The sequence below is a fragment of the Mercurialis annua genome, linkage group LG8, assembly GCF_937616625.2.
Source record: "Mercurialis annua linkage group LG8, ddMerAnnu1.2, whole genome shotgun sequence".
Lineage (NCBI taxonomy): Eukaryota > Viridiplantae > Streptophyta > Magnoliopsida > Malpighiales > Euphorbiaceae > Mercurialis > Mercurialis annua.
In genome coordinates this window covers 19,305,815-19,323,801 of record NC_065577.1, presented here as the reverse complement: position 1 = coordinate 19,323,801, position 17,987 = coordinate 19,305,815, and the positions used below count along the sequence as shown (strand labels likewise).

General features: G+C 28.4%; 2 protein-coding genes across 2 annotated transcripts; one reads left to right on the top strand and one right to left on the bottom strand.

Moving 5' to 3' along the window:
- Window positions 1-7,740: 7,740 nt before the first annotated feature.
- LOC126661229 (BURP domain protein RD22-like) lies at window positions 7,741-9,524 on the top strand. Its single transcript, XM_050355046.1, has 3 exons — window positions 7,741-7,792; window positions 7,924-8,035; window positions 8,652-9,524. Exons 1-3 carry the CDS (start codon window positions 7,754-7,756, stop codon window positions 9,413-9,415), a joined length of 915 nt encoding a protein of 304 aa, XP_050211003.1. The 5' UTR covers window positions 7,741-7,753; the 3' UTR covers window positions 9,416-9,524.
- A 3,913-nt stretch (window positions 9,525-13,437) lies between these two features.
- On the bottom strand, window positions 13,438-17,499 carry LOC126661217 (uncharacterized). The gene is made up of 4 exons (XM_050355033.2): window positions 17,406-17,499; window positions 16,723-17,315; window positions 14,407-14,765; window positions 13,438-14,317 (listed from the first exon to the last, which is right to left on the bottom strand). Exons 1-4 carry the CDS (start codon window positions 17,464-17,466, stop codon window positions 13,609-13,611), a joined length of 1,722 nt encoding a protein of 573 aa, XP_050210990.1. The 5' UTR covers window positions 17,467-17,499; the 3' UTR covers window positions 13,438-13,608.
- Window positions 17,500-17,987: the final 488 nt, after the last annotated feature.

Genomic DNA, 17,987 nt, shown 5'->3' with positions numbered 1-17,987 from the left:
TATTTAGTAATAAATTTAGAAGGGGTATTCTTATAGATGAAAATAGGTCTTTTCATTTAAAAACTTTCGACACCGCCAATTTAAATTGAACTTTATCTAATTTAATCTCTATAATCAAAATCTATATGTGGAGTTATAGCTCCAAATAGGATTACTACCGATCCTATAACTGAGTTTAATGAAGAAGAGGTAGAAGAGAGTATAGCAACAAAGACAGAAAATATGCAAATCAGAACACCTATGAGATATGTGGATTGTGTTGATGCAGTTGATACTAATCTTATGACTTATGCTTTGAAAATAGGTGAGATCATTGATTTTGATGAGCCGCAGCCATATATGAAGACTGTATAGAATAAAGAGACATCTGAATAGTTAATTGCCATGAATAAGGAGACGCAATCTCTTGAGAAGAACAATACATGGGAGTTGGTACCTCGACCAAAAAGAGTGCAACTAGTAGCCTGAAAATGGGTCTTCAGGAAGAAAGAGGGTATTCCTAAAGTTGAAACAGTTATAGCGAATAATTTTTCACAAAAGGAGAGAATTGACTACAATGAAGTATTTTCACCAGTTGTGAAGCATCAAACGTTTTGGGTTATTCTATCTATTGTGAGCGCGTTGTATATTGAGTTATAACAACTTGATGTGAAAAGAGCATTCTTGCATGGAACTCTTGAGGAGCAGATTTATATGTCGCAGCTAGAGGGGTTTCTTCATTCTGATCAAAAGGACTATGTGTGTTTGCTGAAAAAGTCCTTGTATGGTTTGAAGCAGTCTCATACACAGTGGTAGAAGAGGTTTGATGCTTTCATGATTTCTCATGGATATATTCAAAATCAGTTTGACAATTATGTGTACTCTAGGTAGCTATCTGATGATCCTTTGATTTATTTGTTGCTACATGTGGATGATATGTTAATTGCAGCTAAGTCTAAAGCTGAAATTAATGACTTGAAAGCCTTGTTGAGTAGTGAATTTGAGATGAAGGATTTGGGTGCAGCCAAGAAAATTTTGGGCATGGAGGTTTGGAGAGATAAAGAAGAAGGCATGTTGCATGTTTCTCAACAAAAACTTATTGAGAAGGTATTGCAATCTTTTCAAATGGAAAACTCTAAGCCAATAAGTATTCATTTGGTATCGCATTTTAAATTTGATGCTAATGCACTACCTAGTATAGATGATTAGAAGGAATATATGAGTGATGTTCTGTATTCGAGTGCGGTTGGAAGCTTGATGTATGTGATGGTCTGTACAAGACTTTATTTGGCACATGCTTTTAGTGTGGTTAGCAGATTTATGAGTAATCTGGGAAAGGATCACTGGGAGGCAATCAAGTGGATTATAGCTATCTTTGGTTAATGGAATAGGCGCGGGATGGAATACCTATTCCGTATAGAATGATAATTCTTTACTTTAGTTCATGAAATAGGTATTCCATAGAATTGTTGTTCCATGATTTTGTGAAATAAATACTCCTCTCAAAAATTAAAGAATGGCTATTCCAGTACTTATGGAATAGTTATGTTATTCCATATATACTTTTCCATTTGATGAACCAAACATGGCCTATCTAGTATTTGAAGGGAACGAGTGGCATATGTTCGGTTTATGGTTCTAGTGGTGGCTCTGATGAAATTATGGGTTACACAAATTCTGACTTTGGAGGAGATCTTAATCAGATGACGTCCTAAACATGTTATATCTTCATCTTGTATGGATGTGTTATTAGTTCGAAAGCAACTTTACAATCTATAGTTGCTTTGTCTACAACTGAGGCGGAATACATGTCATTGACAGAAGGGGTTAAGGAGGGTATATGGTTGCAAGATGATTGATAGCTTTGGTTTAGAAGTTCGGAAGCCATGATTTATTGATAGTCAAAATGCTTTGTGCTTGCCGAAAAATCCGGTGTATCATGAGAGATCAAAACATATTGATGCGAGGATGAATTTCATTCGGGATGTCGTGGAAGATAAGAGATTTCTTATAGAGAAGATAATCACTAAAGTCAATCCAGCGAATATGTTGACAAAGCTGTTGGCAACTTAAAAATTCAATCTTGGCTTGGACTTGGTTAATGTCCTAAAGGGCAATGGATGGAATAGAGAGAGTTGGTCTTAATTAACTTTAACTTGAAGTAATTATAAGTTAAGGTGGAAAATTTATTATGTGATGTAATTTGGTGGCTTTTGTGATTTGCTAAAGAATGTTTCATGATTAATTTTGTTCGGTGTACTCGACAAGGTGAAGTCGTTAAGTTATGCCTCATATTTTAATTTTCTATTAGTTTCAGGATATTTAACACTTTGTTTGACATTGGCTTTCTTTTAGGATTAGAAGTCTAATTTTTTAATGGATTACAATTGTGTTTTAAAGATTCATTATAAATACAAGCGATAATCATAGCATAAATTCTCTATAAATATATAGAATAAAATTCTCCCACCACCCATAAAATAGATCATATGATCAAGGCCTAATTATTTAAAAAACCCCCACCTTGTAATAATTTTTCGTTTATACCATGACCTAGGAAAAAGTTCATTTGTACCCTATTTTTGATTTTTCGTTTTCAACTGTACCCCGAAGTACTAAATTGATCTCTTTTTATATACAAAAAAGGCTAAAATAATCCTTGAAATTTAACTATTATTCTAATAAGACATTAATCATATTAATTGTTCAAAAATACCTTCTTTTCCAAAAAAAAATTAAATTGATAATAAATATTTAATTTACATAAATTTCTTTTTTTTTAAAAAAAAATTCCGGGCTCCTCCTAGGAGGAGCACGAGCTGCTCCTCCATGGAAGGAGGAGCAGCTCAGCTCCTCCTCCCATGGAGGAAGGAGCAGCTCAGCTCCTCCTCCCATGGAGGAAGGAGCAGATCTGCTCCTTCCTCCATGGGGGAGAGGAGCAGCGTGCTCCTTCCTCCCATGGGGGAAGGAGCAGATCTGCTCCTTCCCCCATGGGAGGAAGGAGCAGCTGCTCCTTCCGCCCATGGGGGAAGGAGCAGATCCTCCTTCCTCTATGGGAGGAAGGAGGGCTCCTCCGGCATCAAAACGAAAAAAAAAAAATTAAAAAAAAATTAACGGGTTCAATATATCGGGGAAGTACGATGGTACGCCGAAAATATTTTTTTAAATAATTTATTTTGTTATTAAAATATTTAAAAATAATAAATTAGAAGATTTATTTGAATATTTTTAAAGTTGGAGGACTTATTTGTATTTTTTAAGATAAAAAAAAATATGGTGGAACCCTTCTATTTAGTTGTTATTAACATTTTTATCCTTAAAAATTTTATATAGTCAATTGTACCCTTTTTGGGGTAGAGATGAAAATGAAAAATCAAAAAAAGGGTACAAATGAACTTTTTTCTAGGTCATGGTATAAACGAAAAAATATTACAAGGTGGGGGTTTTTAAAGTAATTAGGCCTATGATCAAACAACATAGAATTTAGTGTGACTTTTTTATCTTTTTTTTTTCAGCTGGGTTAATAAATAGAAAAAAGATAAATTTTATGGACAATCCATGAGATTATGGAGTTCAAATATTAACATATGGAGTGTAAAAATTTACACCTTTAATTATCTTACATCCGTGTTTGTTTTGAGTTTCTTATTAATTTTCTGAGTCTAATAGTTGGCCTAGGTGGAAAAGTAACCTCCCTTAGTGGTTGTCATTCAACTTTGATCGAATGAAATACTTTCCTTTCAAAAAGTAAACTTTATTTGGAGATCTTGTATAATATATTTTCGAAAGTTTTTATTGTTTAAAATAGATATGTTCTACTTCTAAGTTACCATGTAATTTTCTTTTGGTCAGAAATGGTCGGTCCTTTCTCTTAATCAATTAGATCTCCCCATGAACTAAATGTTTTTTTTGAATCATTCTAAATTTGAAGTAGACTAATTTATTACTAGTATCCTTGTTTATTTTCTTAACTCATTCAGCAACTCGCTATATACAATTCTAATTATACTAGGTCGATGTCCGCGCGTTGCGCGGGTAATTTTAATAATTTAAAAAAATATTGTCTATATCATAATTTATGAACATGATAAATTTTATAAGTTTTAAATATAATAAAAATTCTTCAAATTTCATATATTTAATACATTAATAAAAATTTGTCATATTTCATACCTTTTAAACGTAAATTAGAATTGCTTATAAACTTTAAGGAAATTTCATTAAATTTCATAACCAAAACAATAAAAAAATTTAATATGATTAAATTTTTAATTACTTTTATTTAATTTTAAAAATATATCATATTTTATAACATATAAATAATGATATTATAATTAAACATTTAAAATTCACAATCAATATTTTTATTCACGTACTTTTTTTTAAATATAATTAAAAAAAATTAGAGATATGTCATATAAATGAATAAAAAAGACATTTGATGGAAAATAATTGTCAACCTTAAATCAATTCAATTCAAAACATAAAATCTTTTATGTTAAATTGTTTTGATGAACCTCATAAAATCAACATTATCACTGAAATCATATAATTACGATTATATGGTTCATGTCTAAAATATATATATTTCAATGGCAGTCAATCTTCGTTTCTTTGAATTCTTTAGCAAGTTAGGTCACATGTCAGCAAAATAAATTAAAATACAACAACAACAACAACCATACACATGAACTAAACAATTTCAAAAAGATAGACAATACTTACTCCAAGCGTACTGCATTATGAATGATTAAACACTCTTTTATTGCGAAAAAAAATTGCATGAGACAATATCAAGTATGAAAAAATAGAAAGAAATAGATATAAAAAAACTCTAAAAAACCATATTTGTTTATAATTAAATATGTGTGCATGGATATATATATATATATATATATATATATATATATATATACACTTATATATTTCATGATAAAGAAGTTGTAATTAATTGAAAAATATGAAAAGTTAGATGTTATACAAAACTTATTTTTAAAAATATAAAAAGTTAAAAAAATTAATACATTTGGTTTCATAACCTATAAAAGTTAATAATATTTAAAAATTCTTAATATTTTATAACTTATAAACATAAATAGAAACTCTTCAAATTTTATAACCATCACATTATAAAATTCTATAACTTTAAATTTTAATTAACTAAATTTAGTTTTAAAATTATTCATATTTATAGCATATAATGAAATAAAAGTATTTTAGTTCTCATAATTTAATTTTTTAATTTTTATAATATTATTTTAAAATATGTAATATTCAATAGGATGTATTTTTAAATTATGAGAAATAAAATATTTTTTATATTATTATATATTAAAAATAAAAAAGTTTAATTTAATTTAATTTAAATTTAGACTTATAGAATTTTATAAATTTGATGGCGGTGAAATTTGAAGAGTTTCTTTTTTCATGTTTATAAGTTATAAAATCTTAAGAGTTTTTCTATACTATTAATATTTATAAGTTATGAAACAAATTTAATTATTGCAAGTTTTAAACTTTTCATATTTTATAACTTAAAAAATATTAATTATTAGATTTTTTAATAAAATAATAAATTAATTTTAAATGAGTAATTGTCACATGACAATTTGTAGTCGATCCACTTGTCAAAATTAATTTGGAGTTCAAGATTATATTATAGTATAGATAGATAGATATATAGATATAGATTATAGAACAACTCGCTATATACAATTCTAATTATATTATAGGCCTAATGGTAAAAAAACCCAAACCTTTACGATTTGTTGTAACTATATCCAAATCTTTTAATTTTTGCAATAATATTCAAATTGCATTTTTTTTGATACAATAATATCCAAATTGCATTTTTTTTGTAGTAATAGTAGTCAAACTGATGGCTAAACTTGTTGTTTTCAATTAAGATATTAGGCTATTATTATGTTTTGATGTATAATAATATAATAAAAGCCCCAAAAAATGGCAAAAAACTCAAAAAAGTTCACATAAAAAGTGCAATTTGGATATTATTGTAACAAAATAATGCAATTTGGATATTATTGTAAAAATTAAAAGGTTTGGATATAATTGCAACAAGTCGTAAAGGTTTGGATTTTTTTTGCCATTAAGCATATATTATATTATTAGCTCTCGCTTCACTTCGGATTTAATATTTTTAATTTAACATTATTTATTCTCATTTCCATTTATTTTAATAAATTGAGAATTAATAGAAAAAATATTATATATAAAATAATGACTTGCTTAAATTATATTACATTCAAATTGTAAATTAATACTTTATAAATCAGTCCATATATTCTCTTTTGAATGTTTACTTTTAACAAACATGCATATAAAGAGAATTAACGTATCTGTTAATAAAATGGTGAAGAAAATTTTATCAAAATATCTCTTAATATATATAAATTAATAGACATTTTCTTTTGAAAATAACACAAAAAATAAGGGCATTTTTAACCAACCAACAATCATACAAAGACAAATCGAATAAAAAAACTGATATGCTTTGGCTTTTTTGTAATTAAAGAGCAACAGTGACTATTTATTTTACATAATAAATAATATGAATTGATTAAAAGTGGCTTTTTCGAAATTATCTAAAAAAGAGTTCTATTAAGTTGAACTCAAAAACAAATTTTGTCATAACCTGAAAATAAATGGAATATCATGCGCGTAAAAGGAATTGAAAATTATATATTGTACCATGGGCATCACTTGAAATAGAAGATAAGTAGGAGGAACATAAGTGGCATACAAAATTACTTTGAAATATACAGTATTTTTGAAAAAAAAAACTTGTGTGAATATAATTTGTCATGTAAAATTAAAAACCATTCATTAAATACATAATAAATGGCGTAATTAAATATCATAATCAATAAATAAATATAACATTAATTAGTGATTTTTAAATTAGAACTATCTATTGATTGACTTAGTATTAATTACGCTCGTGTCATGCATTTAATAAATGGTCTATCATTTATTATTAAAAAAAAGGACCAAGTGATGTATATCCAATTCTTACTTCTTTATTTAATTTAAATGAGTATTTCAAAATAAAATAAAATTAAACGGGTGATGGTCCAAAAATAAAAACCATTTTATTTTCTTTCAAATTCAGCCCGAAACTTTTAATTTTTATCATTCTAGTCCGGTTTTAAAAAGTTAACAGTAATTTTATTTTAAATTACATCTTTTATAAAAAGAAATTATCGTATTTTGTATTCTTAAATGTATGTCTTTTTAAAATTTAATTTTTTAATACAACATATTCTATGTCGATTGAATAATTTTTGAAATTGAGTTAGAACTGCAGTCATTTTTTAAAACTGTGATAACATAGTCGTCAAAACTAAATATTTCAAATGGTATAAGCGGTGAACAACACATTACTAGGTCGTAAACTCAAATCCTTCCAAAATCGTTCCTCCTCTCCAACTAAAAAAAAATCGAAACTAAAACTTATGGTTATTATTTAGTAATTGAACAATTTTCTATCAAAAAATTTGAAATGATTTGAATGTTCTTTATTTTTATCTATTAGGCCTAATTTATTAAGTCTTGTTTTATCAAAATTAAGAATTTTCTTATAGAATCCATGGTACGCATGTCCTTTTACTAAGTCCAAACATACATTTCGTCAGATAAATATTTGGATTAAACTAGTCTAACATTGCTTCATTCAAACCTCATTAATTATAAATAGTTTTCTATTTAATTATATGCATCCCATGCGCATCACATTTAAATAAATATAGGAGCCAATATGGAGTTTCATTTTCTTCCTTTCTGTGTTCTATTCTGCGTGAGAATTACAATTTCTTTTATTTATTTGAGAAATTATTGTTTAGCTTTGCTCCCATATTTTTATCTCGATTACAATTTATTTAAGAGAGACTGATTTTTCCTTTTCATTGTAAACCCTAAATTTGGCAGATTGTAATCAGTGGAAATGCTTCTCAGGCACCGGTTCCTGCAGTGATGTATTGGCAATCCGTGTTACCAAACACTTCCATGCCAAAAGCTCTACACGATCTTATACAACCCGGTTAGTTCATTATTGACGCTCTTATTGGATTTTTAACTATTAGGGGCTAATTGAAAAAAAAAAAAACTTTATGTTTTTCTTAACTTTTTATTTTGAGTAATATATAATTTTTAACTTATACAGTTAAAAAATATATTAAAAGGTGAGAATCAAAGAGTTTATATTTTGATAAAAAAAATAGAGATGAATAAGATATAATTTACAAAGGAAAAAAAATAAATATCTCATTTGATAAAGTATATTTTTTTATTTTTTGTTTTGATAAAAGGTCGTTTTAATATATTTTTACATTACCCAGGCTCTGATATTTCGAAATTCAAGATGTTAATTGCTGCTGATTTTAATTTTTTACATTTTAATGAGTAAATTTCAATTTTATTAATAATACCAATTAAGTCATTAAATAATTGTCAATGAAATTATAAATATGGACTATAATATATAAATAGAATATTCACCATATTTTATTTACTTTAAAATTATAAAAAAAATACCTACTTCATGGCATGAAAGGAAAAGTCAATAACATTGAAGAAAAAGCTATACATGTGAGCCTTATAATTAACTAGTTCAGCATATGACATATCTTCTTAATAATAGTTCGAACTTTTTACAGAAACTGCACAGGAAAATACAAGCACTTTTTCAGAAGTAGAGTTTACATCATTACAGGCAGATTATGGAATTGGGTATATTAATAAAGAATCACTTGTAAAAAGCACCATAGCCAGTAATATAACGACTGTCTACTTCTTACATGACGATCTTCATCCTGGTCAGAAGATGATGCTCGTTTTCGCCAAATCAAGTAATGAGTCTAATTTCGTGTCGCGTAAAATTGCGCAAACAATACCCTTTTCAAGCAATAGATTTTTGGAAATTCTGAAACATTTTTCAATAGAACTTGCATCAAGAAAAGCTCAAATTATCAAACGAACGATCAAAGAATGTGAAGCGTCGGGTGTTAAGGGTGAAGATAAATATTGTGCTACATCTTTGGAATCATTAGTTGATTTTATTGTTGCAAAATATGGAAACAAAGTTGAAGCATATGCAAATGAGGTAGAAGAAGAGAATAAGAAGCAGAATTATACATTTTTGAAGGGAATAAAAATGATTGGAGACGATCAAATAGTATGTCATAAGAAGAGATATCCTTATGCTGTGTTTTATTGCCATATAATAATGGAGACAAGGGCTTACTTGGTTCCGTTAATGGGTGAAGATGGCTCCAAAGCTGAAGCAATTGTTGTTTGCCATATGAATACTTCAGCTTGGAACCCAATGCATTTGGCTTTTCAAATCTTGAAAGTTAAGCCTGGAGGCCCTCCAATTTGTCACTTTCTTAATAGTGATACTATTGTTTGGATACCTAGCTAGATTTTTGTAAATATTAAATTTAATAGTTTTTTGTTGGCTTAACCCATATAGAGGTCCCTGTACTTCACACTTTTATTTCCGTAGGTCCTTATACTTCATTTTTGTATTATCTGATCCTTCTACTTACCTATTTTTGATTTTAAGGTCCTTTTTGAGTTTTTTCCAGTCCCTGTACTTATAATTTTTTTTCCTCCAGTCCCTCTACTTATAATCTTTTTTCCTCCGGTCACACAAAAAGACAGAAAAAAAACTCAAAAAGGACCTGAAAATAAAAAATGAGTAAGTAGAGAGACCAGAAAATACAAAAATGAAGTATAAGGACCAACGGAAAAAAAAGTGTAAAGTACAGGGACCTCTAGATGGGTTTGGCCTTTTTTGTTTTTTGTTTTTTTTATGATGGTTGTTGTTTAACCTAGACATTATTACTATAACTTGAAAATTCTATCATAGAGCATTTTGAAATTTATTATTTTACTCTTGTGCTTTGATTTTCTACTCCGAACTCTATTAAAGCGTCTTAAAAAAAACAGTTTTCAACGGTTCTTAAAATATAATATGCAACTGTTTTAAAAAACAATTTTTAAATCGTTTATAAAACGGGTTTATATAGTTTATAGAAACGCTGTTTGCAACCGTTTTATAAAAACATTTTTAAATGGTCTCAAAAGGTTTTTAAAAATATTTTTTATTTGTTTCATATTCTAACATTCTATAATAATAGTTCCAAAAAATAATTTTTAATTGTTTTCTAACAACATTTTTCAGTAATTTTTAGAAGCAGTTTATAAAACAATAGATAAAATAGTTTGAAACGGTTTGTAAAAATACATTCAAAAACATTTTAAAATAGCTCAAAATAAATACTTTGAAAATGAAATCGTGAGAAAATGATGAATCCATCGAAATTTCATTGGAACATTGATAAACAAAGCATAAATATTTTTTAAAACATTTTTTAAAACAACTCAAATAAAAGTATTAAATAATTAACATGAAGAACAAATGATCCGTCGAATTTCAAAAAAATAATTACTAACAAAATTGTTAATAATTAAAAAATAAGTTGTCAAAAAAATATAAAAAAAAGTTTAAAAAGAAGTGAACTCTTATAAGACATTATGACTACCCAAATTATATTAAAATCAATTATCCGAATTTACCTCATATAATAATATTTTGATCTCTTTATCCCATGATATCCAGATTGAATATAAGGTATAGCACAAACATCCTTATAGAATTCAATCATTAATTTGTTAATTTCAAGTAGAGTGAAAATGATTATTCTTTATCAATTCATATAGCATGATCATGCATTTTTTTCAGTCTATCCCGTAGATATCTTACTCAAATAAATGAGGTACAAACTATTTCTCTGTCACTCACATTTTTCACATAGTTACTTTTATATCTAACGACAATCTATTCCATTATCCTATTAAAGATAATGTAAGAATGTATCAAACTACAAAATGGTTATGTGGAGATAGTGATTTCAAGGTCAAGTGCTAGGTTTAATATTATTATGTCTTATAACATCGTTTAACCCCTAAACTATATCATTTTATTTTCTGCAATCTCTAAATTAATTTTCTATTTCATTGGACCTCTTAATTCTTTTTTTGTTCTATTTAACCTCTCATTCAAAATGTGCACACAACGCACACTGGCATGGATAAAATTGCTGACATGGATTTGCTGACATGAGATTAAATAGAACAAAAAAAAATAGTTAAGAATTCCAATGGAACACAAAAATAGTTTAGGGGTTAAAATTGCTGACATAAATTTGCTGACATGTGATTATATCATGTAATTATTTGAATAAATTTCAATATCTTTTATTTTTCTACTTTTTTTTATTGTCGCTAAAAATTTATTAAAAAATTAAAAAAATTAAAAAAATTGTTTTAAAAAATTATATGTGATCGTACATAAATCAATTTATAAGCTTCTAATCATTCATTTTAGATATAAAATGGTTGAAAATTATATTTTAAAGGAGGTTAAAAATTAAAAGTTGGAAGGTGCGTTAAAAAAATAAAAATAGTTCAGGAGCCAAATAAAATAAAATAGTATATTACAGGGGTTAAATAGAACAATTTATGCATTTTAATAATCCTTCATGCGCTTCAAAGCGTTTGACAACACGCGCTTTTGCCATGCTGGAGGAAAAAAAGTCAGATCAACAAAAAATTTGTTGTTAATTAGGAGTTAAATAGAACAATTATAAAAGTTAAGAGGTCCAATATAATATAAAATTAGTTTAGGACTCTCAAAGAATAAAATGATATAGTTTAAGGGTTAAATGATATATTAAGCCTATTATTATGATGAGAAAACTTATGTTAGTATTCTCATGATGGATCATCAAATGCTTCATTTCATAAATGACAGCTATGATTTAACTTAATACTTATATATATGATTAGTAAAATATAATTATCGGTAAACATCATATTAGTTTCACTGCACTATTAAAACTAAAGATAAATTGAATATAGTTTTATATTAATTCTAAAAAATTTACTATCAAGTCACATTCTTAATAATTTTAAGAAAAATTAACTATTAAAATATTTAATTATAATATAAAATAATAATAAAAATGTCAACTAATTAATTAATAATAAAAGGATAAAACCAATACATGATCAATCATGATTGACCTAATGCATATTACTAACATCAATTAGATAGTTGTGGTTGTATATAATAGAAGGCTTAGTACATTATTGAATCCCTAAATTTTACCACTTTATTATTCTCTACGACCCCTAAACTAATTTCGTATTGCATTGACCCTCTTAACTATTTTTTTTATTCTATTTAACCCCTCAAGCTATTATACTATTTGTTCTATTTAACCCATTAACCAAATGTTTTTCTCGGATATTAAACTCTTTAGATCACTAAGGTTACCTCGAATTACAGAATGATCGCTAAACTTCATTTTGTTACAAAATGGTCACTGAACTATACTTTTTGTTACAAATGGATGTCACTCATATAAAATGCAACATTTTTACTTACGTGACAAGGTATAATTACAAAAAGGGACATAGTTCAGTGATATTTTTATAATAAAAAATATAACTCAGTGACTTTTTTGTAATTCATGAAAAGTTTAGTGTTCTTTTTGTAACAATTTTAGCATGAAAACGATGCGTTTTATATGGGTGACATCCCCTTGTAACTAAGGGTATAGTTCAGTGACCATTTTATAACAAAATGAAGTTTAGTGATCATTATGTAATTCACGGTAACCCTAGTGACCCATAGAGTTTAATATCTGTTTTTCCCATTGAACATGTAAATTACTTTTTTTACCCATTTAACCTCTCACACAATGTATTAATATTAAAAAAGATATAAATATGTTTTTTACATTTAAAATAAAAAGTGATGTATTTATATATTATTTAAAAATATATTTAAAGATTAATTGCTTTAAAAATTATGTATTTTAACGTGTTTTATAATTTAAACACAAACTAGAAAGATTCGTAATTGATTTGAAAAGTTTGAAATTGCAAAAAAAATAAAAGTTGGTATCTTAAAATTTCTAAAATTAAAAATTCGAGTTAAATTTATGAAACACGCTAAAATTTATTATTATTTTAAAACAATTAAGCATTCATGCTAGATATAATATGGTTGAAAATTAAATAATTGTATTTTTGAGAAGGTTAATTAAATGGATAAAATATTAAAGTTTAAATGTACAATAGAAAAAAAAATAGTTAAGGGGTTAAATAGAATAAACAAAATAGTTTGAGGGGTTAAATAGAAGAAAAAGAATAGTTATGAGGTCCAATGAAACATAAAATTAGTTTAGAAGTCGTAGGGAATAAAGTAGTAAAGTTTAGGGGTTAAATAATGCATTAAGCCTATAATAGAAATACAATTCTTTAAATCGGCTATAATGTACAAATAAAAAAAAATTAATTTTAATACAAACTGCAAAATATAAAATTTTCTCCACTTTGTTTAAATTTATGTTTTCAACATACAGTATTAAGGAAAATTAAAATAAAAGCAGTAAAAAAAAATTCATGATTAAAACCCCAGCATATATGCTAGTAGAGACAACATTTTTATTGTGGAACAAGGAATAAGATGGAAGGATTGTCATTCTCATAGAAAACCAAGTAGTTGATGGAAAAATTCAGTTCTTGTCGTTGCTTTACTAGCTAGGTTTTAAGGACATTTCCAATTGAGGCTAGCATTTTTTGGAGAGATTGGATGCCCGTCTGAACGTTGCGTGCTATATTTTCAATGTCTTCAAGTGTCTTAACTTTCTCAATAATATCTTCGTTCTGTTTCAGAGCCAGAATGGCTCTCTGATTATTGTTCGCAAGAGGTACCGCAATTGGGGCGAACGGGTCATTTTTAAGATCCAGTTGCGCATCCTCCTTGGCCGAGGGTGGTGCAATGTTTGGATTCTTGTCAAAACGCTCGGCTTGTTCAAAGCTTGTGTTCATATTTTTCGTGGCATATGAGCGCATTTTTTTCAAATCGGACCCAGTGTCACCTTTTGTGGCGTAACGCTGACGACCATGGGAAGTCACATATGAGAGGGCAAAAGGACGCCCTCTCGTCTTGTAGGTGTTTGGATCTTTCATCAAGTCTATTATCCTTTTCAGCTCATATTTCATCGTGTCAGTCATTTCATTAGGCTGGTAGACAGCACGATTAAGTGAGTCCAAGGCCGCTTCCAGAATGGATACAGCTCCACGAAGATTCCCGCGATCAGCCTCCGCTATTGCATCTTTTATCGCCTTTAACGTGGACAAACGATCCTCCTCAATCAAAATGTCTTCAATCTCTTGTGTCACTGCTGTCCGAGATCGAGTTATTTCAACGAGTTGAGCTTCGGCCCGAAATAGGATCCCCTCAGCACTGCAAAATCGATCGCATATGGATCAAATTAGAAATAAAACCTCGACAACAAAGCGAAAAAGAAAAAGAAAAATGTTGGAGTTTCTTACTAGGTATAGGTGTAATTGACTTGGAGAATAGTCGTGGGCACCGATGTTCGGCCCTTTCTAGGCTTAATCTCGGATAGACGAAGATATACAATAGCCTTGCGAGTCTCTCGACTGAAGAGATCACCAAATAAAATAGTGACGGAGCCATCATCTTCTGTGGATTGTGGATAATCCAGATCGGACACAGATACAGACACTATCTTTGAGTTCTTCTCAGGTATGACTGTCAAGGTCAAGTCTGGAGCAATAATAGTTTGAAGGCCGGCCAAACACTGGGAAAATGCTAAGGTCAAATTTTCCTCATTTTGGACGTCTGAATAAGTTCCTCTAGGGCTCTTTGTTGCGATTTCTTGGAGCAGCTATTAATTAACAAATGATTAATAAAATAATAGTAATTGAAAATTAAGCTTTATACATTTATGATCAAAAATTCATTTACCTATATTATGTCTTTCACTTTCGATAAATATATCCCTTTAGATTATTTTTTTACATTATAAAAGACACTTTAATATGAATTTTTAGCAAAAGATGTCCATTTTTGTAATAAATGAGGTGCATCTACTAATAATATATAGTTGATTAATATAAATTAATTAATTATTAGTCGGTCAACTTATTACAGTTTGAATATAAATAAGATAATACAAAATACACTATGATAATTATTTATTTTAATTTATTAAATTATTAAAAAGTACTATTTTATTTAGGCTTATTTGAATTGAAAAATACATTGAGCAACTAGACTTTCTTTATTTATTTGATTAAGTCACTTTACTAATTTTACTAACTATATAATTTTTACTATAAGGAGAAATTCTTATGTAGACCTGGTCTATCACGTTATCCGTGAACTAAGTCAATTATATTATAACACCTCATTAAAATAAGAGTATTCTTATAATTTTGTTTGTTATTTGCATACATTTTTGGATATGATATTATAAGAATACTCTTATTTTAATGAGATATTATGATATGATTGGTTTAGTTCACGGATGACGTGGTGGATTGAATTTCTCTAAAAATTTCTTTTACTATAAGACTTTCTATGATGTAAAAAACATTTCAGAAAACATCTTTTGTCAAAAGTCAACACCATATAGTAGATAAAGGAAATTAGCCGAAATTGTATCAAAATGGTACTTATTCTTTAATTTGTATTTTTTGATAACATAATTTATTTCAGATCAGTCTCTTTTACAAATTCTGGCCACTTATAATTACATGATAATCAGAATAAGAATTTTTTTTCTTTCATATCAGATGACACATCGTATCTTAGTTTATTTTAATTTTCTTAATGATATACAATGGGATAAATTTATTTTATATGTCATCTGATGTGGAAGAAAATAAAAAAATATATTCTTTTTTCGGTTGTCACGTCATTAAAAGTGGCCAAAATAAAAAAAACAGATCTGAAAAAAATAATAGAAGTTGTGGTATTAAAATGATACAAGTTAAAGTATGAGTACCATTTTGATACAGGATACAATTATTTGATATCATTTTGGGCCTTTGGCTAATAATCTGAACTTATTTATAATTAAACTTTTTTTTATTTAATATGTGTAATTAAACAGATATTGAACTGTGTACGTCATTAGAGTTCTTTCAAATTACAGAATAGTCACTAAATAAATTTTTGTTACAAAAAGATCATTGAACTTTACCTTTTGTTATAAAGGGGTTCATCCATATAAAACGTACCATTTTCACGCAAAAATGCAACATTTTTGCTTACGTGGCCGAAATTACAAAAAAAATATAGTTCAATAACCTTTTTCTAATAAAAAGTATACCCAATGATTTGTTTCTAATTCATGAAAAATTTAGTGTTCTTTTTATAACACAAGTATTTTTATAACAAAACGTATAGTTCAATGATTATTTTGTAAAGAAAGTTTGTTTAGTGACTTTTTTGTAATTTGAAAAAAATCTAGTGATCTACAGAGTTTAATATCCATAATTAAACTTAATTGTAAATAGAGAAAATGGTCATTTATGGCCTTAAGGTTTGACTTTAAGATCAAGTAAGCCCTCATCGTCTGGAAAGGTTCAAATATACCCCAACGTCCTGAAAAATGAACAACCAGATCCCTAAATTTCGACAACCAGTCCCCTCAATGTCTCATTTATAAGTCAAAATGGGGGCTTGGTTGTTCAGTTTTTAAAATGTTGGGGGCATATTTAAATATTTCGGAACGTTAAAGGCTTACTTGATTTTGAAGGCAATTGTTAGGGGCATATATGACTTTTTTCCCAATAGGGAAAAGGGTCATTAAATAAACTGAAAAAACTAAACTGTACCTGGGCATCTTGTTCCATACCAAAACCAAATGTGTACACTGGTACATCCCATACCGGAATCTGCCTATTGAGGACTTGTCTAATGTTTCTTCCGTTCACGTTGTCGACGCCATCACTCATAAGCATAATAGCAGCGGCACGTCCTGCAGTTATTTTCCGGCCATCGACGACTTGTTTTCCCACTCGAAGCCCATCAACTATGTTCGTATAAGGTCCTGTTCTTAAGCTATCCACCAGCTCTCCCATATCTTTTTGAGCATTTGCAGTCATCTGCATCAAACGGCGCCTTCTGTCTCCCGTCCTCGCGAACGTCACAACAGATAAACGATCGTTGGGTGTAAGTTTCTTGATTACGAACTGCATGGCAGTTTTCATTTTATTCAGTTTCTTTCCATTTTCATCGTCCATGCTCAGACTAACATCTAATACTGCCACCAGATCTAGTCCGCATCTGTCCTTCAAATCGGCTGTGCCCGTCAGTTCCAGCAACACTTTGAAATCGGTTTCCGCCAATGGTGCGTCCTCTTTTCTTTTGATCGTCAGCTTTGTTTTTCCCTCTGGTTCGACGTATGACTGAGTCCCGGCAGAAGTATCTAACAAATACGACCCAAAAGGAGCAAATTTATATTATAGAATTAATTAAATATGAATTAAAATGCTAATAAAAATTTGAAAATCATCACCTGAGGCATCTTGATCAGGGGATTCAATCTTAATCTGCTCATCATCATTGTACATCGGCATTCTGCCAGTGCCAAGAACCAGATAACAAATTAATGCCCTAGTTCTTTGTATTCTTGAATTTGCATCAGGTCAGTACTTGAGTTATATATATATATATATATATATATATATATATATATATGAGGTCTTTATTAAATTGTCAATGAAGTCTTTGTTTAAGTTTAATTGAAGTCTTCGTGTGAATTGTAGGTAAGTCTTTAATTAAATTAAATGTTTTTAAACAATAATTAATATTTTTTTTAATCCTTTGCTTACGCCATTGCAAGTTGGGCTTTTTTATTTTTATATGCCTATAAGGCATTGAAATTTCCGGTCTAGTGCCTCTTTGAAATTTAATTCTAAAAGAGTGCTTGAACCCACGCGTTGCGCATTGTAGGAATGCAGACGCCAATATTTTTATTTCCCCAATTATTGGTGTACTAATATTATTTACATACAAATTTAATCTAAAAATTATATATTCATTTCGCCTCAATATAATTCTATCACTTAAAAAAATATACTATTGAGAAAATCGATTT

Bases quoted from the DNA above. Each gene is read 5' to 3' on its own strand.
- LOC126661229 (XM_050355046.1), top strand. From the start codon at position 7,754: ATGGAGTTTCATTTTCTTCCTTTCTGTGTTCTATTCTGC. The intron at 7,793-7,923 runs GTGAGAATTACA...TAAATTTGGCAG, and splicing joins CTTTCTGTGTTCTATTCTGC to ATTGTAATCAGTGGAAATGC. The intron at 8,036-8,651 runs GTTAGTTCATTA...AACTTTTTACAG, and splicing joins ACACGATCTTATACAACCCG to AAACTGCACAGGAAAATACA.
- LOC126661217 (XM_050355033.2), bottom strand. From the start codon at position 17,466: ATGCCGATGTACAATGATGATGAGCAGATTAAGATTGAATCCCCTGAT. The intron at 17,316-17,405 runs GTGATGATTTTC...CGTATTTGTTAG, and splicing joins CCCTGATCAAGATGCCTCAG to ATACTTCTGCCGGGACTCAG. The intron at 14,766-16,722 runs GTACAGTTTAGT...GTTAATTAATAG, and splicing joins GTATGGAACAAGATGCCCAG to CTGCTCCAAGAAATCGCAAC.